This window comes from Phalacrocorax aristotelis, chromosome 1 (genome assembly GCF_949628215.1).
Source record: "Phalacrocorax aristotelis chromosome 1, bGulAri2.1, whole genome shotgun sequence".
Taxonomy (NCBI): domain Eukaryota; kingdom Metazoa; phylum Chordata; class Aves; order Suliformes; family Phalacrocoracidae; genus Phalacrocorax; species Phalacrocorax aristotelis.
The window spans coordinates 48,412,255-48,432,984 of record NC_134276.1 but is presented as its reverse complement, the minus strand read 5'-3'; the positions used below and the strand labels follow the sequence as shown (position 1 = coordinate 48,432,984).

Genomic DNA, 20,730 nt, shown 5'->3' with positions numbered 1-20,730 from the left:
TTTTATTAGTTACTGTAGAGAAAGAGCAGGTATGATATTGGGAAGCGAATTGTAATGACAATTTTTTTACAGAGTTGCAGATGGGCCTACCCACAGGGCTGGAAAACCACTACAAAAGGCAGTGATGCTGCGGGTTTGAAGTGGGCATTTTTCTTTCAATTTCCACATACAACTTCAAGAGGAGCATGGATGTTTTTGTCTTTCTCCCTGCATACAGCATTCAACTATGCATTTTTAGGTACTGTAGGCATGTAAGACGGACTCTGCTTGCAATCAACACATGCATCCGGTCTTTCACAAAGACTGTACGTGAACTCTAAAACAGAACAAAGTCTGAGATGTGAAACCCACATCTGCCTCAGGTGAAACCAGATGTTAATTGATGCTTATTTATTCTCCCCTCTGTGTATCCTGTCTCTTTACAGCATATGTAATGGATACATTTCATCTTCACTGTAGCAGTACAAATGTCTTTGAAGCCTGTCAGAGATGGAGGACTAAGCTGTCATCAGTACAGTCTACGAACTCCTTTCTGTTAAGCAAAAGTTAAGTAATTAAAGTTTACTTGTGACGTTTGCCTTAAAAGCTCTTAGTTAACTGTCGGTGGGACAAATTCTGACCGGAATTGTCCACAGAAGTTAACCTAGGAATATTTTCATAAAAGACACAACTGTATAACCTTGAGCAATTATTATGTTTTTCAGTATTTACTAGAACATAATATGATGAACTGGATTATTCATTAGAAACTTCTTTTGCCATTGTCTCACATAGCATGAAGTCATCGGGGTTTCAAAGAATGTATAATGTTACATCTTTACCTTTTTCAATCACTTCTGTTCATTATTTTGATCCAGGTTTGGGGCTTTCCCTGCCTCCAGTTCTAGTTCTTAATCCTCCATTTTCAGAAATACATTAAGCCTAAAGAATACCAACATGCAAAAAAATATTATTTCAAGTAACTATCTTCCATTTGTATGGAGAAATTAATCTAGGGGTTCCCACCTTTGGAGAAAACCCCCAACCCTTGGAGCACCAGGCAGAGGAGGAGGAAGCAGGAGTGAGTGCTGTTATGCCCCATCCACCAGGCAGACGCTAGGATCTCTCCTTGTAAAGCATGGCACACCAGATCCAAACCCATTGCTTTTCTGGTGCTCGGACACATTACACCTTTCAAAAGCAGAGAAAGCAAGCTCTAGGCTGCAAATGCTATTTTATCGCTATGTCAACAATAGCGCAGGCCTCAGCATTTAGCAAGAGCTGTTTACTTTAGGCCTGAGAAGTCTCTCACCAGCCTGGGCAGACGGTGCACGCCACCAGTTTCACCACAAGGTGCCTATTTTTTTGGGGTGTTGATACAGCAAGGTGCATAAACGCTGTGTTCAGCTGCTGTATTTCACAGCTGGTGAGTTCAGGTCAAGCTCTCTCTGCCTCAGTTGGGTCCCATTGAGAGGGGACAGGGAGGAGAGGGTGGTCGTGGTGCAGAAAGCATGAGGAGGTCCCTCCCCATCCACGCTATTTGCCAATGCGGAAAGGAGTCGTGCACATAGGTCACTCATTAAAAGTTTATATAGCTGAATTCAGGAAGCCTCCTCTCAGTAGAACAATGGTAAAGGGGAAAAAAAAAAAAGGAAAAAAAAAAAGAAAAAAGTTTTTTACTGAGCCTTCTGGGTGGGCACAGCCACTGGGCCTTAACATGAAACCCAGGTGAAGCATTACCTGCCAGGTACCTATCCAGCCCCTCAGAGAGTGGCAGGTTATCATTTACCCTTGCGTCAACAGCTCTGCAATCCCTTCTGTACCTCTTTACAGAAAGCCAAAGTGGGAAAACTTGACAACCGTATTAAACAAGCTGCATTTGCTGTGTTTTCTTTTTAACCAAAAACACTAATTGAGATTTTAAAAAAAATCAGACTAGAACCCAGTCCTACAAAAGAGGCCTCTCTTCTGCAATCCCCCTCTCTTCGAAAGCAAGGGGACCACTTACAAACGCAAAGCAAAGATTATGTGCTAACATTGGCAGGATTTGAGGCCTTACAGCTTGCGAAACTATCTGAAACGTGGTCTCTCTGGCTGGGCAGGGTGAGTGTATTCGGTAACACACCTTCCTTTCATAGTTGTTCAGACCTGGAGATATTTTCAGAGCTTGCTGCAACTCCCTTCCTTTGTACGGAAACCAGCTTGCCAGAAGATGGGACGCAGAGCAGAGTCGTGAGCGGGGAGAGGCACTCCTACATCTCACAGCATGAAAATTAAATATTAACACGCAACTTCTGCTACCTGCCTGGAAGTCACACAGTCACAGCATTGTAACTTGCACAGTGATGGCGAGGGCAGGTTTGAGCTTTCAAGTGGTGGTAGACCCTCCTGCTCCCCACTGGCTGCAGTTAAATGCTGCTCGAGTCCTTCATCTTGTTGCACTATGTTTTGGATTACTTCAGGTAATTCATTCAGGTAAAACATTCAGGTTTAACCTTCCAGTTGACAAGAGAATCCTGCTTAGTTTGGAGCAACCAGTTTGCTGGTGCTGAGAGGGAATCTACACAACTTTTTAAACAGTATAGAGGCCTCTTCCAGGGTTTTACCTGACTGAGCTTGCAGGTAAGCAAATTTGTGGTATCATGAAAATAGGTTTTAAGGTTATACCCACATTGCTCAATGAAGGAGTCAGCAATTGAACACAAGCACTGGAGCCCCAATCTTCTGCACTGCTCAACTGTTAGGCCTTTCTCTGGCGCTATTTTGGACTGCTCTAGCTAAACTCTCTCCCCATGACCAAACTTGGATGCAGTTCTGGCAATAAATTATCCCAGAAGAGGCTCCCAAAAGGCAGCATGACTAAGACTGCACCAGGTTTGAGTCTCTTGCCCCTGCTACTGTCTCAGCCCTCCAAACACTATCTCAGCAGAACCCTTGAGCACTCTGAGATATTGCAGGTCATCTGCTTCATGCTAGAAAAGCACGAGTCTGAAAAGCTGCAATACAGGCCACATTTCAGGCACTTTGAACTAAAACATAAATGCAGAACAATGCTTCTGTCTTGGGATCCAACAACAGCCAAGGCCATGTGGTGTAGATACACGCAGTGTGGCTGTAGCCAGCCTGTTGCAGGTCTACTGGGTCACAGCAGTGTGGATGTAAGCCACTCTGCACCACTGGCCTGGGGGCCAAGATCCCTTTCTGCAGCTGATATATATAACGGTGTACTAAGAATTCCAGGCTGCCTCTGAAAATTGGTTTAATTCATGGCAGTCCAAGTCCCTAAGCTCTATGTAGAAAGCATTGTCCAGCCGCTAAGCAGCACTCCTGCAGCAGGGTTTGGTATTCTTCATGCCAAGCTGCTAAGTAAGGCCGAGAACTGGTAGAGCTCTTACTTTTGCAGGGAGAGGATTCAAGAATCAAACAGGGCTATCTGTCTCAGAACGCTTGGGTGACCTTTCGAAATCACAAAATTGCCAAAGTAGCAACTAATTCCAAAATAACAGCTACAAATAATGTTCATAAACTAGGTAAATGAGCTGGGAACAGAACAAATTTTGACTAGCAGCTCACTGTGTGGGACTCTTAACACACCTTGCCAGCTCTGTCATGAAAACATACAGCTCCCACAAGCCATACCAAAAAGAGTGTCTGGGCATGGAAATTTTTTCTCTGGTCTTCATAAAGACCTTAGCCACTCTAATCACAACAAAATACCAAAATACTGGGGAAAGGAGTCCCACAGCTCAACGGCATGTTTTGTGAAAAAGAATTCAACATCTGCATACTTGTTTCATTCTGTCCCCTCAGTTCTTGGATCAGAACAGAGCGAACAGCTGATCCTTATTTGCTTGTGAAACAAAGTCTGTAGGAAAAACAGGATTTCACAAAGCCCAAACCATTCCATTTGAAACACCACAGACTGAAGCCTATTGCCAAATACAAGGCAGGATCCTGGGGGAACCCGGGGGACTGGCAACTCTGGAAGTTGTGGTATCGTCAGCCACAGGACAGATGTGCCTTAAGGGCAGGAACACTGGAAGCAGGGGCAACTTGCTCAACTGAATTTCAAAGAAAGACAAGAAATTTTCCTATGAGGAACTCTTCAGCAAGCTCCAGTGTGACCAAAAGCTATTGTTTTCTTAAGAAGCTGCAGGGCACATTTTTTTAAAAAGGTACTGAGAGGTGCAGTTTGCAGTCCAAGTACTTTTCAACGCTGATTCAGTTGGGTCCATTTTGGACACAGCTTCGGGTGGTAAAAAGCATCATTTTCAGATGCATCTCATGACCTGACTACAGAGTAATCCTTGGTGACTAGCTTAGACTAGATGACTAAACTCTTAGGCAACTGAAGTTAGAGTACGTAAGTCCTGCTGCAAGTGATCCAGATACTTAAACCTACATTTAGTCTGAAATAGGAATCACAGAAGAATACCCAGGTGCCATGTACGGAGGACGAGGCCTCATGGAAGTGACAATTTTAGGAACGATTAATCGACAGCATCCAGCGCTCTGAGCACTAAGATACTTAAATAGCTGTCAGGAAACAGTGGAAGACCCACTATACCTTTTCAGTACTGTAAATGTGGGCAATTTATTAGAGATTGGACACTTTCTCTCAAAATGCTTTCTCCCCTTCATCACTTGGCAGCTGAGAAGTTTGCAGGGCTGCTCAGTAACTCAGAGACCTGGGTCACACCCCTCCTTGTGCTGGGATTTGCCTGTCAGGAAGGAGCTCGGATCTCTGGGGTGCTGCGGAAGGAGCCACTGAGCACATCCCTCATTGAAACTCGGTCAGAAATGATGACTAATGAGGAAAATGAAGCACTGGGACAAGTTGCATGGGGAGTCTACGGAATCGCTGAGCTCTGGGGTTTTCAAGACCTACCTAACAAAGTCTTAAGCAATGTGGTCTGAACTCAGCACTGGCCCTACTTTGAACAGGAGCTTGCACCAGATTACCTCCTGTGGTCCTACACAATCCAAATGCCTGATTCTGCAGTGAGTGTGGAAACTACTAGTCCAAAGAAAAGCAGCTAAGAGGCTACCCAACCCTTTAACCTAGCTATAGCACTCAGATAGGAGCTGGGATACACAGGAAAGATTTTCCTTTACTCTAAGCATGGAAATGATCCTCAGAGCAGGAATTCAGCTTCAACCTGTTGTATACTTGAGCAATACATGTAAAACCAGGTTCAGAAAGGAACTTAAATGTTGTATACATCAGCCTGGTAATAATTTCTCACTATGAAAAAGGATCTTGTTAATATGGATATTAAAGATGTGCTGAGCAGTGCTGATGCCCAGAGTGGTGCAAACGGCGTAACATTGGGCTTGACCAAATTAGTTTTACCTCACTTGCAACCAGCCATGTCAGACCCAGACCCAGACACAATATTTCCCAGCAGTCCAGGTACTAAAGACACAGCCTAGGAAACCAAAGACAGCCCTGCATACAGCTAGCTGAGTTGCAAAGGGCTTACCAGCTCAGGATCTGGGACACAGGTGGCTGTGACAGCACTTCCAAACTCAAACCTAAATCAAGGCTCATAGCAGTATAGTTGCCGTGACTAAACTGATGAGCGCAGACCCGGCAGCCAAACGAGACCAGCGCAGGTGTCAGCCTGTGGCATTCACTGATTCATCATGCAGATAAGCTGCTTCTGGATAGCTAAGAGTTAACTGCATGGTATTTCTCATTTGAAGGGCAAAACAATTCTGTACTAATTAGGAGCACAAATACTACTGGATTGCATTTTATACATTTCACAAACCCCAAATCTGGATTAAATCACACACACTAGCTGTTTAATCACTTTTGTAACACAGATGCTGGATAATTAGAAGCTCTAAAAAAGATGGGGAGCAGGTCTGTGTTAAGCACTGCACGAGCGTTAACACAGGCCTCAAAAAACCAGAAGAAAACCAAAGGAAATAAAGATGCAAAAATCATGATTATCGCTGCAATGTACAGTTTAGGGCTGAGCTGCAGAAGCAATAAATGGTCTGCTGAAACTTCCAAAGCAAACCTCACTAGTTTGTTTGGGGGTTTTGGAGTTTGTTGTGGTTTTTTTTAAAAAAAAAAAAAAACCAACCCACACACCATCTTTTCTCTTGATATCATCGCAGAAGAAATGTATACTGCATATACATAAAATAAAATAGGTCACTTTACAGCTATGGACCACAGAGATCAAATTCTATATACAGTACTTATATAGACCAACAATCACCATGAGAAAGACTTTACAACAGCAGCAGGGAAATAACAACAAACATTCAAAAAAACGCTTTGTGATAACACTTACTGACTGCAAACTTAGGAAATACTTCTAAGTTACTTGATCTTTGAAAGCAAAAAGCAAATGAAGGACAATGTATCTTCCCACATTCTAAAACTATTCATTTTTATACTACTAAGTCAAAGCTGAGGAACCTTCTTGCATTATGCATCTTCAAGAGAACTGAGGAAGGCAAGAATTACGCATCTTGCGTCACACGTACATGTCAGAGTTACCCTATATTATACCTATATACCCAGTCTTAAGAACCCTACTTGCTTCACAACATCCTGTAATAGAGTCTGATTGGGGTGGGGGAACCCCACCACTCTATATTTATCAGAAAATGGCAAGTGCACAAAATTTTAAGTTATTATCATAGGACACATATCTTTGACTTACAAAATAATGCATTTTCTCTGTAAGGAATTGTTATATAATAGATTACATGTATGTTAACTGTGGGAAAACTCTAAATACATATTCAGTTATAAGAGCATAGTTGGAAGAACACTTTCTTCTGCTGAGTTTTTATTAATGCTGATGATTTCCAAGGCCAGACCTCGCAGAACTGACGTTAGTTTTGCATGACTGGCTATAATGAAAGTCAAAAAGCTGAAAGACTGAAATTTTTTTTTTTGCTTTTGCTTTGTTTTACTTCTTGGGTATGTGCCTTGATCAATTTGATTCTTAAATTCTTAATAACTCATTGCTCTTGAAACTTCCCTAAGTAATTTTCACGTTCACAGTTCAAAGCAGCACAACCCTCTACGAACAACCAAATGAAGTGACTCAGCCTTTGAGAACTGCAACATTCACCCTTCAGCTGTCTACATCCCCCAAAGGGGAAAAAAACTTCGTACAAGTTAAATGTAAAAATCAAAGTTAGAGGTAAAAAAAAAAGACCAAAACACCAAACCAAAAAACACTCCGATATAAAAAATTCAACACCTTAAATTTTTCATTCACTGAAATAATGTATTACATTAGACATTGTAAGAACTATTCGTGTTCTGGGCTCTGTTCCTCCTACAGCTGTTGCTGTAACTAGATAGATAACACTTCTAGTAAGCAGCAGTTTCTCTTAAAAAGTGCAAATTTCATGAGTAAAATGGTAAATCCTAAGAAGCCAGTCACAAATCTCAGCGACCCCTTTGAACTGGGTAGTTAGAGAGTTCCATGCAAGATCAGGAGCAAGTGTTTATGAACACGTCACACACATCTAAGAGATTTTAAAACGCCTGCTGGGAGGGAACATACCTTTTTCCACCCGAAACTGATCCTCGTGTAGCTACCATACTAAGTGAAACAGTAAGAAAGCTGCCCAGCAACACAAGATTTGTGACAAAATATAAAGTTGACAACACTGATTTCTCAATTAATGTAAACCTCAGTGTCGCAAGAGTTGAGAAGGCTGCATGTGCCATGCAGATTGTAAAATCAAAAACAGGGCTGCAGATTGCATTCCTGCTGGTAAGGCAGGGAAAGAGCCAGAGGCATTTCCCACGGGGCCGGCTAGGCTAACAACTGCTGGCCAAACGCCTTCGCGGACGGCCAGCTGGGACCTCCTTCCCTCCGTCCAAGTGGAGGAGAGTTTGCTATTCCAGCTGTCTCCAGGACAAAAAGAAAACCTAAGGGCCATTTTCACAGATTACATAGGTACGTCATACCTATGTAAGATGTATAGCGGCTGGTCAACTGGGGAGGAAGGGGGTGAGGACTGCACTCAGATGGGCTCCCATCATCCTGCCAGAAACACCTGCTACATCAGCTGTTGCAAACCCAGAGTTAAAGGTCCAAGCACTCCTCCCCCCCTTGCTTCTCTTGCTCCCTGCACAGCGAATCTCTGCTTAACCGTCAATCTCAGCTTAGACCTGGGATGTATCCAGAGCACACTGCGTAGCAGCACTCACCATCCTTATGAAGGAGGAATCAGGCAGAGACCCGAGCCAAGCCATACGTCACCTGCCGAGTCGAACATGTCACATCAGCTTTCACTCAGAATTCAGAAACATTTAAGTATCCTGAATGCATACACTTAAAGTTTTTTTTTTAACCATGGGATTATGCTGTTGGTATGTCTTGCATTTAAGATATGCCCATGTTATGGTGAACCCCAGCAGAGCTGGAATAAGTGTTGCACATTTCCTACAAAAAAAAAAAAAAGAAAAAAAAAAACATCCCAAAACTTTGACTTTTCAGGTAAAAACTAGCCGCACTTCAGAATCCAAAGTAAAGAAACACTACAACCCACTGCTGATAATTATTTACAATAGAAATTCCTGGTTTTGCTTAACTGCAGTGTCAGACTATCCTCAAAGTAACAGCTTTAAAGAGGGATCCGATTCACCTTTCAGGTAGAAATAGTAGTATTTGCCTCATCAATTCAATCTGCAGAAATTATTTCCATTGTTCTGTGTATACACAGAAGCAAACTGATCGGGCTGTCTTCAGAAGTTCCTTGCTCCAAGAGGTAGAGGTAAATTTAAAGGATGATGAGTTGGTTTTGATGGATTAAGACAAAAATCCGTATGAAGACTTTCTGTGAAAGTTGCAAGAGACATTGTCAGATTAGTTCATTAACTAGAAGTCAGAGACTCAAAGAAGAACAGACCAGCTAAGCAATGGTCCCACAGGTGCACATGCTACCAAGTGCACAATGATTAGCACTGGCTTTACGCCAGTAATGCTTCCACCAATAAGACCTGCAGACTTCGCCCAAACACCCGGTCACTACTAATGGCAAAACTACACCCAAGCCTTCAGACTCCAGGAGTGAGCTCTCATCAGCTACATCAGCAGCAGAAGCAGACTGACCAGCAATGCTACTGCCATTACGTTAAACAAGAAACAACTAATGAACACAGGCAAGTGAAGCTTGCTGTGTAGTTATTTAACTAATAAACAATTTACAGCAGCAGCAGTCTGTTCCATGTGAAACTGGACACTTGAAAGAGATGGGATGACAAGCAGCTAGAAAATTAAGGATGGGCGTCTGTAGAGTCACGTGTAATGAAGCATCAATGAACAACTTCTTGTATAACACAAAGGGGACCCCCACAGACACAGTGTTCCTTTGACCACAAAAAAAAATTAAGAGTGAAGACCACAAGAACAGATGTAAAAGTGTGGAGATAACTGTAACCACCCCTCAATATAAAAGAACCAAAACATTTTAAACTTTTTTTAATATATACCTTTGTGTTTTACATAAAAGAAACAGGAACAACAGCCGGAGAGCTGATGCTGTTTACAATACTTTTAAGCCTCACTGCATGCAGGTTTCCTTATGTAGAAAATATACCTTAGGCAAAAATCCAGGAAAGCTTTTTCTTTCATTTGGGAAGGGTGGAGAAAAATAAAAACAATTACACATTAGAAAAATATTTAAAGTTGATCATGCCGACACTGCAGGAGCTAAAAGGAAAATATACCTAAAACAAATTCTGCCACTGTTTTAATTCCACTTGCACACGCAATACTTACAACAGGTGGATGCGGCAGTCACGTTTTAAGCATTTTCAGTTGTCTGAAAGTAATTGATTTTTAGAAGTTGGCTTACCTGGAAAAATATGGACAAATGAAAATAGAAAGCATCATTGCAGTTAAAAAAAAAACACCTTAGAAATTGCTAAGTAGGTTATTTATTAACTGTAGCCAACATGCAGTAGGGCAGCTTCTGCCTGTCCTTGCAGGGTGTGTAACAAGTGCACAGAGAAAGGAGAAGGGGCACAGAAGTGGAAAGCATGGGCTACGGAGAGAAGATCCAAGGACACTTTTACCATCTCGGAGTATAAAGGAAAAAGATAAGGATCTTGGGATGGTGGAAAAGAACAACATACATAGGAAAAACAATACACAGGGCTCCACTGCTCCTGGGTAGCTGTGCACATATGCTAATCATGTTTTAGCATGATGAGATTTTTTTCTTCCTTATTGAGAGATATCTATTTCCATATCAGAGGTTATTCACCTTCTCTTCCAAAGTCCAGGAAGCAATAATAATTTTATGAAATGAACTTTTTGTTCAAGTCAACAATACAAGCAACCACGCAGGAGGGACTAATGCAGAGTACTACAGGAATACACTCTCAAAAAGTGGAAAATATATTAAAAGCTTTGTGATGTTAGGATAGCATGTTAATATTACCACTTCTCCTGACCTGTTTGTCATCATTCAAAGGGAGGGAAGCAGACCTAGAAAGAACAGGGTGTTGAAACCAGGTTAAAAGGTGTTGCAGGACGAGATCGGTGTCCATAGTCCAGGTGAGACAGCAAAGCGAAAGCTTGGAGACAACCTCCTCTCCGTCAGAAGACTGGAAGTGAGAGTGACGGATCATTTCTGAAATGCATTAATAGCATCACAGGCTACTTGAATCGTATTCAAGACATCCATCTTCCCATGGCGTCCACGTCAATAAAAGTAGGTGACAAAGCTAAAGAAATTACATTCATGCCAGTTGCTCCAATAAAATGGTATTTTCTCTCCCCACCTCTCCTCCCCCAGCTGTTTTTGCCCCAAACTTCAAAGCCTTATTTGCATTCGTACAAAATCTGTTTACAGTCAATTTCACTGTGATACTGGAGCTTCCCCTCCTCCCTCTTGCCCGCCCCCCCCCAAGACACAAAGCAAAGCTGGCCAGGTGTCTCTAAACCACAGAGCCAGCTGCTCCTAACCAAGCTCACAGGAAATAGCAAGGAAAATATGCGGCGTTTGACACATCTGGAATAGATTGCCAAGTCTTTGAAAACAGTGTCCCAATTCCCTTCCTCCTGCTGATGAGATTTCAGGCTACCAAACTGCTGCATCAACTATAGAGGATTAGATAACGTGTACATTTTTAACCCTACATATTCTTCCTGTCCAAATGAGACTTTTTCCAAGCTAGTCCAAAAAAAGAAAAAAAAAGGCACAACAAACCCAAGTATCTGTATGAAGCTTTCTGTAAAATGCACTGGAGCAAGCAAAAATTATTCTGTCTGAAGACTGCTACTAACTTTGGGAAAATTGATAGAGCTGGAAAATAGTACTAGTTAAACATAGAAAATGAATCAATATTGCATGCTTTGCACAGTTGTATTAACTCATTAAAAGAAACGTCCTTACAGCTTGTTGCCATAAAACATGGGATGAAAAGGAGAAGAATAGAGAGCATTGGTTAGTATCTACTTTTCCATGTAATTTGTCTGTGATTCCATGGTGACACAAATATTGCAGTGTGTATTTTTTCAATGCGAAGTACAAAAGGAGAAAACGTAAGTCTTAATTAGCAAAACAAAGCAATGTTTTATTATCCGCTTCTTTTTCATGTGGACAATGAATGCAAAAGAACACAGAAACAAGGAGAAGAGTTTAGAAGGAAATCCCAATTGGATATTGAACATAATACTCAATTTTATCCTTTCCATAAAAAGCTGGGAAGTGGAGGTGCCCCTAAAGTTTCAGTCACTTTCAGCATCTCTGAAAGATTAAGAAAATGAATGATGTGACCCGTTTACAGATGTATATTTTAAACATTCATTATAGATACAAAACTGAATACAGCACTAGCTTAAAACAACATAAACCTCACTGTTTTTAATGTTAGCAATAAAAAGGCAGAATTCTAATATAAAAAGAAAGACTGGAGGAAAGTATTTGTATTATTTTTTTTCCTCAAAGGTGCAACCAACAACCAATGTATTCTTGCAACTGAGATTCCAGTTGTGCAAAGGACTGAGAGATGTATTCTCCTACTTAAGGAGAAGCACAAATTTCACAAACTTTAAAGGAAACCACACATGCATGAACAGTAGACAGTATCTCTTAAAGAGATGATACTTAGAAGAAAGTAATGGTATACCTTAAATGAATACTGGGAGAGGTGCAACACACGTTTTCTACTTTCAGAGCTTTAAAAGAAAGGGTTTGGGTTTTTTTTTCCTCCAAAGATTACTTCCAAAACAACCTTACTTTTAATTTTGTTTATTTTTAGGAAATGGCAAAGTATTTTTTCTTGAACAAGCGCTGTAAGATAGCTACGTGGTTTTTTTTTTTTTTTTTGAGAAGCCCTCAGGGTAGATGTTGTATTTGTACTGAACTCCAGACTTCTTAAACAGAGCCAGTGTTATAACCCAGGGAATACATTTGCAATACTCTGTTTCAGGAACAAAGGTGCACTTACGAGGACCCAGCTGCATAACCAAGGACTAAAGATGTAAGGCTGTCCATCCCTGCTAACGTGAACAAACTCTACCTTTAAATGGGATCATGCATAAGAATAACGCCTTTCAGGCTGAAGCCCAAACTAGTTAATAATAATTCATGTGAGGAAAGTTAGGATGAGACAATTCAATGCCTTTACCTCCAAAATTACATCTAATAGTAACTATACCCTTAAGAGCCAATTAACAAAATTTAGAGAATATGCTGTTACAAAATATATTTTGACGTATTTCCTAAGAAGCAATTCAAACAGTCATTTATGCAGAGTTATTTACAAGGGACTCAAAGTGGAGTATCAGTTTTAGGCAAACCAGTATATTGGTTTGAATTTCATAAAATATTGGCAAATACAAGTTTATGATAACAAGGAAATTTGGGGTTTAGTAAACTTAAGAATGTTCTACACAATCATTAGATGAATCTAAGTTATATAAAAAGCTGTCAGAACGGGCTAATCTGAATCATTTAATGCATTTCATTGTACTCAGAAGTCCAGCTCAACAAGTCAGTGGTACATACACACTGTGCAACAAGTTACCACTTAAATCTTTCAGATACTACAAAAGCACAGATTAACCTAGTCTGACTGAACCTAATCTATACTAACAGATGGTTTGTTCTTACTTCAATACTATCTTTTTAGTAAGCACATACACAAATGTGCTAAAACAAAAAGGCAGCAATTACAAATATTTACTAGAATGACCAGAACTGGTATTTGAGCATAAACCGCCCTGCCATTCGTTTTTGAAGCCGTATCTTCACTAATTTGTCTTCTGGTTTTAGTAGTCTTCTATTCTATTAACTCGGAGGGTTACAGATCATCTGGAAGTTTCACACTGGTATAGGAAAGGAATGTCTGTTCGATGCAGTCTGGAGATAAAGAAAGAGTTGTACTTCAGTTCATTGCGGTGACTCACTAGAAGCAGCGTCGCTAACTGGCCTTAAACCTAGGAGCAGCAAAGAGGCAGCCTCTCCCCCCGCCCCCGCCATGTCAGGATGGGAGAAAAAAAAGCGAAAATTTAACAGTTGTTTTGCTATTATTTCAAAAGAACAGCTGAGAATATTTTGTAACTGCAGAGGTAATATTTGTTATTTATTAAAATTAATAGTCACTGAAGAGGAAGTTCCCTATCTATGCAAGAACAAGGACATTTAGATGTGATGGCAATTAATTTGAACTTCTTGTTTCAATACTTAAGATTCTCCAAAAAAATATATATTTACTTGTCCAGCTCTCTAAACACTCCACAGACCTTATCAGCCCATACATCTCAGTGATGCCTACAGCTAAAGGAAAAATTCGAAGCCACTGAACTCAGCTAGGACAAACCATTAACTTCAGTTAATGCTGAACTGAAGAGTGTTTTGTTCCAAAGCAGAATTTTAACTGCACGAGAGCAAAAAATTCCAGACCACATCATCCTACATTCTCATTATTCTCTTCAAGCTACAGTTTTCAAATATCAAGTAGTCATAAAAATTATTTTTGAAATAATATTTTTAAACTTTATTGTACTGAAAGCTAACAGGTATTTTCAGTTTTGCCTCTATGAATTTTGGTATTCTAAAGATGTTACCACATCACTAAGAAAAGGAGTGATACGTAACTACTGCATAAAGGAAATGCTGCCATGTAGATGCCAATTTAGGTTGGTTGCTAAAAGGCAATATATGCCTTAGTTATTTAACTTACTGCATAATTTTGACAAAATGGCACATTAAAAAGAAATAGTATGTTAGTTAACAGATTTCTTCCATGTTCAAGTACTATATAGTACAGCACAGATATTTATCGTTAGCTGTTTTAAAATGTATATCACTGTCTTATACAAAAGGAACTGCTTTTTCTAGGGAAATGCTGTCTCAGTTTTTTTCAGGCTTCAGTAACTGGCTGGTTACTTCATATTGATCTTGCGACCAATCTTGGAGAAAATTTAGGTAAACCTGCTTTATTACAGCAAGCTTAGCCTCTCAGCTAGGTCAAAATGCAGTATTTATGCATTTTAAGTAAACCGCAGAGTAATGAAAATGCTACAGTACTTATTTATAGGCTTAAATTTCTCTCATCATGCAGTTTAAGTAAAAAAAGTTGAACACAGAGCCCCCTGGTTTAAGTTACATAGTGAAGTCCAATAGATCCACCTAACGGATAAAAAGGATAAAATAAAAAGTATAAACAGAAAAAAAAATTGGATATGGGCCAGACTGATTAGTCAGCTACCTGAAGAATATATAAAGCACATTGTTGCATACACAATAATCATACTGGTACATGACTGCCTTAATCCAGCCATGTAAAGAGAGACAATACTCATCTATTGTTTGCATGTTCAGACCCATGTCAATCAGATTTAATATGCAGGCAGATTAATGCTTCCTAACTTGCTGACAACAGGTTGACTACTAAAGCCAGTTTTCCAACACAAAGGAGAGTATCCTGACAGGCAGCAGATACTGTTTCTTGCTTAGGAAAAACAACAGGTTCCTCTTCGTTTTTGTTACTGAACATTAGCTCCAGGGAGGACTGGAGGCAGCAAGGATGTATTATTTGCTTTAGCATTTCATGACTTCAAGAGACTTCAGATATTTCCAAGTCCATGTAGAATATATACAACATTCATGACAGATGTTAAAAACCATGTGATTTCTGTATAAGCATTTCATTATTCTTAGTCTTCCGGGGAGAGATAATCTTATCACTAAAAATCGCTTACCTTCAGTACAAGAAAAAAAATCTTGTTCTGTGAGCAGCTGCCATGCTTTCAGACATATTTCTGACTTTAAGATAATTAACAAAGCCTCGAAAGAACAGGAGGAGTCCTGAAAGTGTAGAAAATGCACAAAATGAAGTCTATTAACCTAAGTATATATACACCACATATTTCTTATTAAAAATAATTTCAAAAAAATCTAGATTACACTAAGTAAAGTGAGGCCTTTATGCATCATTCACAAATTCAATAGGCAAGTCTTCTGCTTTCATCTTGTGGTATTAGGATACAGCATTATGGAAGACTCTTCAGAAATTTCACACTCATTCTGTGTTCAAGTATTATCTGCTAAAAAGACTGCATGAAATAACTTAAAAAGAAGAAAAAAAAATACATGCTGCACATTCTTTTCAAGTAGAATTCTTAAAATAAGTTACTAGTGTGTTAAAATACTACCCAAGCCACAAAACATACCTTTAGAAATGTATACAATAAATGTATTTCAAGTCAAAATATGGAAAAAAGAAAACAGAAACACCCTCACAGTATAGACTGCTCTAGCAACAAGCCAATAATAAATTATAGTAGATTACGGCTTGAGATTTAACCATCCAGGAAAATGCAGGAAAAGGAAGAACAACAGTTGATGCAAAGAAAATTACTGTATTATGATTACATTTTTTTCATCAACTCCACAGTTCAAATTATCTTTAAATATTTAAATTTAACTGCATTTGAAAGAATATTTCAGCTCTGATAAGAGGAACAAGAGATACAGAACAGTCACACAGAAGTCATAGCTGCAGCAATGGAAATCACTACCATGATGTTGCCAACACCAATTTATCCATTCAGAGATTCACTGGACATCTGAACAAACCAACCCAGGAAAACACATTGTTGCACAGTGGACAGAGCTCTTTGGTCCATTTTCCTCCACTAAGTAAACGTCAACAGATTAATCCAACCATCGGTTGGATCAGGGAGAATCCAACACAGATAAAACAATCTGCCCAAAGAGTTGTGGGGGTCAAAATCTGAATCACGAGCCTAGAGAGCCATTCTCCTCATTCAATGAGTGCCCAGATACTCTGTATATGGTATACGCTTATGAGTATATATACACATATACATTAAGATTCCAAAGGTTCAAATGGAAATCCAAACTGAAGCTTAACAAGTTTAGCAAAGGATTTCATCCTTCTCACCATCTTATATCCTAATAAATAATCTCCACGGTTACATCAATAGTTTGCTATGTGACGCACTTTTTCTTCCTGCTCTCCAGGCTGTGACTGATTCTTTTCCCCCATGCTCATTTCTTCTCTAAATGCTTTTTACTTGTACATTTTTATTTTATTTACTTTCTTTTTGCTTTTTTAAAATGAAAGCCTCATTAGGACACACACTAAAAACACCCAAACACAGAGAATGCTCTGCTAACCACTGGAACTTTGACCTATGCCAGATACATTTCTGTGATTAAGGTGAATTCTGCATGGAGAAGAAAGCACTAAGATCTGGATCAGAAGCCTACTACAGAAGCTGCTACCCAGACGTTACCAGAGGTAGTCCCTCGTTCAACTGAAAAGCAGCTGCAACAGCAAAAGGCGGGCAGGGAGCTCTCAAGGTGCCTGAAAGCATACTTTCTGCATTACACATGTTGGAAAACCAGTCCAAGTTCAACCCATATTTTATATTTCTCTGTTTAGGGACGGGGGAAAAAAAACCAACCAAAACCCACCAACAAGCCACTTTCCATTGTGTTCTTCAAAAAGAAACATTGGCTAACATTTAAATTTAAAAATTAGAATTGTCTCTCTCTTCAGCTTGTTCACTGTACATGACAGCTCCTTGGAAGCAGACCACTTCAACTTTTCCATGCAGCGTGAGCTGATTTTTCCAGACGTTGGAAGAAGGGAAGGGAGCAGAAACAGATAGGTGAACACCAGAAGAGAGAAGAAGATGGCAATAGGTGGGCTCAAGTATGTCAAAGGGCCGCGCAAAAGAAAGACTCCAACTCTGTTCATTCACTTCTGAAGAGACACAGGACATGCTACTTTGCGTGCTCTAATGGGAAAGTTATCCGAAACAATGAAATACACATCTGGTTGGCAGAGCTCCCATGACTTGATAATACTCCTCCATGTCCTGCTAAGTAGCTCTGTTGGGTTAAATCTTTCTATCGTGTTCTAGCAATCTCTGTTTATCCGCTTTATCAGTTTAAAACCACTGTTGGCGTATTTCATGCAATACATTCATAAGACAAGGGAACGCTGACTGCTAGATGCATACTGCCTGCCTCAGCGCCTTTTATTCCAAGGCATATTATAAACTTTTAGTTAAAGGAAAAGCAAAAAAAAACCCCAACCTCCAAACAGTTAAGGCTGAAGAAAAGGTCCTCCTAAATCTAAGTGAGGTAACTTTTGAACAAGTGCTGCAAAAGGCTAGGAAAAAGAGGAACTACAAATGCACAGCTTTTTCCATAAACACGGTCGGGGAAAATGTTAGGGGAAGAACACACTATTTTCATGCAAGTGAAAACAGCATTAAACCCCAATTTCAGGCACCACAAGGGTTTAAGTAAAGGTTTATCTGGAGGTGTTTGTATCTGTAAAGAGTCTTTTGACTTGCCACTTAAATGCAATCACCTCAAACAGAATATGACAGCATTCAAGCTACTGGTGCTGCGGTGCCTTGAACATCTGCAGTTTCTATATATCTCAAGCAACCAAGCGGACAGCAGCAGAGCAAGCTGAGCAAGTCAGATGAATGCTCTCAAACTTTACTAAAAGGGAGATAGAGAAAGGATTAGGTAACATCGTTTAAGATTTCTGGCATTTCTTGTGAGATAAATAGCAAGCCACAAACAGTCTGGATCTCGGGTTTACTTTATTTTTTTCCTTTTTTAATTCACTCAGCGTTTCATTCTAACATTTGCAGTTAGCCATTTGAGTCAACTGTCTCAAAGGGAAGAGTGCCACCTACTGAATCAGCAACAGTTTACTACGCTCCAGAGCTAGAAAATAAAATGGATAGTGGCATTCACTTCTGTGAAAGAAAATAATTCCAGATTCCATATTCAAATTACAAAATCCACAGTAGGAGAAAAGGTATAGTCGTTGAGGTTTGGTATATCCTAATTAAAAACAGACAGAAGAGCAGAATTTGATGTGTGTAAGACTTTGAACGTGGGCAGACAGACCTCTTAAGAGAAAGCTGACATCACGAGAGCACTGTGATCAGAAAGCATGAAGCCATTCTCTTGTCTGACTGAGAAACTACTGATGCAGTATGCATTTCAAAGGACTAGAAAAGGACATTTTGGGACCTGTGTACAAGACAGCTGACTTCACCTTGCTAGGATCAGTCACTTCTTAAAATTTAATACTTGCATACAGGTTTATACATGAAAGTACTCACTATCACTCACTTTTCAGTATCTTCTCTACCTAAAGCCGAGGTTTCATTGCACAGTCCTGCACGCCTAGATCAGTGGAAGCAGCTTAAAAAGCACGAGTTACAAGTCTCAGGTATGTACACAATTACATCCACAGAACAAAATTTTTTGAGCTGAAGGTTATTTGAATAGTCCACAGCTCACACAATAACACCAATTAACCAATAACTTCGTGAATACTATGGAGATAAAAACAATGCACAAAACTATCAGCAGCTAAAGAAAAACACAGAGCTAAACATGTTGCAGAACTCATACTTACAATGACATGATTCACCTTTAAGTACTTCCACATCAAAACAGAAATGTTTCCAATTGCCACTTACCAAGTACAAGAAATATCCACCACAGCCAGTACTGTCCATTGAAATATCCAGTAAAGTAATCTGAAAACTGAAATTTATACAGAGGGCTTAGCTGCAGAAGACAGATGACCAAGACATAATTAATGCACTATGCAAATACAGAAAGCAGAGAGGATAAAGCAAATTTAAATAAAAGTAATATACTCAACTAAAATACAAAAACTGGTATTTGTGCAGCAGTTTAATATACAAGTAACACTTCCAGTTTCAGTTGGTCTGTGGCAAAATTATTTAAAACCTCTAAAAGAAACATATGTGTGTGTGTAAAAAAACAAAACCTGTATTACTTGCCAGAACCATCTGACATTTTCTATTATAATGAATCACCACTTGTCGATTTTCCTTTTTCCCCCCAATGCCTGCTATCCCAAACACATTATAGCAGCCTGCTGCTTTAGATATTAACACCAAAAGCCACATTAGTTTAATCTTATCAGACAGGGATGTTCTGCTGACCCCTCAAAAGAAGAGCTTTTGACCTTCTGTATACCCCCTACTGTTAATCGCTGCCAAGAATACCAGCCCCATAAAGACCCCCAACTCATTAAAGTCTTTTCATTTTCAAACCAGCATTCAGTTCCCAGCAGTGAGCTGAACGCAACTAAATGAACCTTGAAGTGGCATTTCAACTGTTCCTGTTAGTGACCATGGTAGACAGTTTTGTCCTCCCTGTGATGTGGGAGGCAGCTGGAGGGCAGGGTGCGATGGTATTGGAGACAGGTATCTGTGCCTTTACCAGACTCCAGACTGCATGCCTCACTGATGAAAAGGCTAATCAAAACGTCTCCAAAGCTCACATAGGAAGCAGGAAAGGGGTGATGTGTGAAAAGTTGCCAGAAGGAATAAAATAACTTATGTAGTAGCTCTGCACACTATTCATACACTTCCCATCCTACTGTCAGACACTATGTTCACTGCGCTGTGCCGCAGTGCTTCCCCACTTGCCGTTTCTAGGACATTTCAGTGGTATCAATCAAGAAATCAAGTAATTCAGGCACGTAATTCTGTTTACTCCTTAAAAAAAAAGAAAAAATAGAAAAAAGAGGAAAAAAGTAAAAAAAAAAAAAAAAAAAAAGAAGAGAAGATACTGGGCAACATACACAACCAGAAAAAAAAAATTAAAAAATCCAAGTCATTTAAAGAACTATAGGTATAGTTTTTGGTTTTTTCTTCAAGTAACTGTGCACTGAGATCCACATATTTTCTCCAGAATAAAGCCAGAATATGTGAATTCTTTAAAGGTTTAATACTGTATTGTATTAATTTCTATGCACAATCCAAGAAAAAATATCAAGAAACAGAATTGCTAAGTTGAACTAAATCATTGGTACTTACATTATCCCTATATAAATACTAGCATTTCTATGATTTGGCAGAGTAAGCATTTCATATTTTGACACTTCATTAAAATATCAAACGAATAATTCTGTTTCCAGGAAGCTGACAATGTTATTAATCCCAACTCACTTGATAGTCAGCATTTTCAACATATATACAGCAATAAACTTTTTTTAGAGTTACAGTTTCATTTAATTGGAAAGAAGATTTACTAAAACCAGCAATCAAACACTGGCCTACGTGCATCATTTTCTTTAGGCAGACGCAGCCGTGGCTGCAGAATTTCCCCAATGGCAAAAACCGCGCTTCTGTTGTTCTCCCCTGCAAAAACTGACACAGAGAGCGCGTACGTGAACTCGGACTGTTTCGACACTATAAAGTTTTGTGC

The 20,730-nt window shown here is 39.6% G+C and overlaps 1 protein-coding gene across 2 annotated transcripts in view; it reads right to left on the bottom strand.

The window, feature by feature from the left end:
• Positions 1 to 11,523: 11,523 nt before the first annotated feature.
• The window catches only part of NDFIP2 (Nedd4 family interacting protein 2), a 46,560-nt gene continuing 37,353 nt past the window's right edge, over positions 11,524 to 20,730 (bottom strand). For both annotated transcript variants that reach the window (XM_075089450.1, XM_075089459.1), the window contains 3 exons: positions 18,966 to 19,032; positions 15,183 to 15,288; positions 11,524 to 13,338 (listed from right to left, as the gene is read on the bottom strand). In XM_075089450.1, the coding sequence (XP_074945551.1) occupies positions 15,185 to 15,288; positions 18,966 to 19,032 (171 nt within the window). In that variant the 3' untranslated portion in view covers positions 11,524 to 13,338; positions 15,183 to 15,184. The remainder of the gene's footprint in view (positions 13,339 to 15,182; positions 15,289 to 18,965; positions 19,033 to 20,730) is intronic.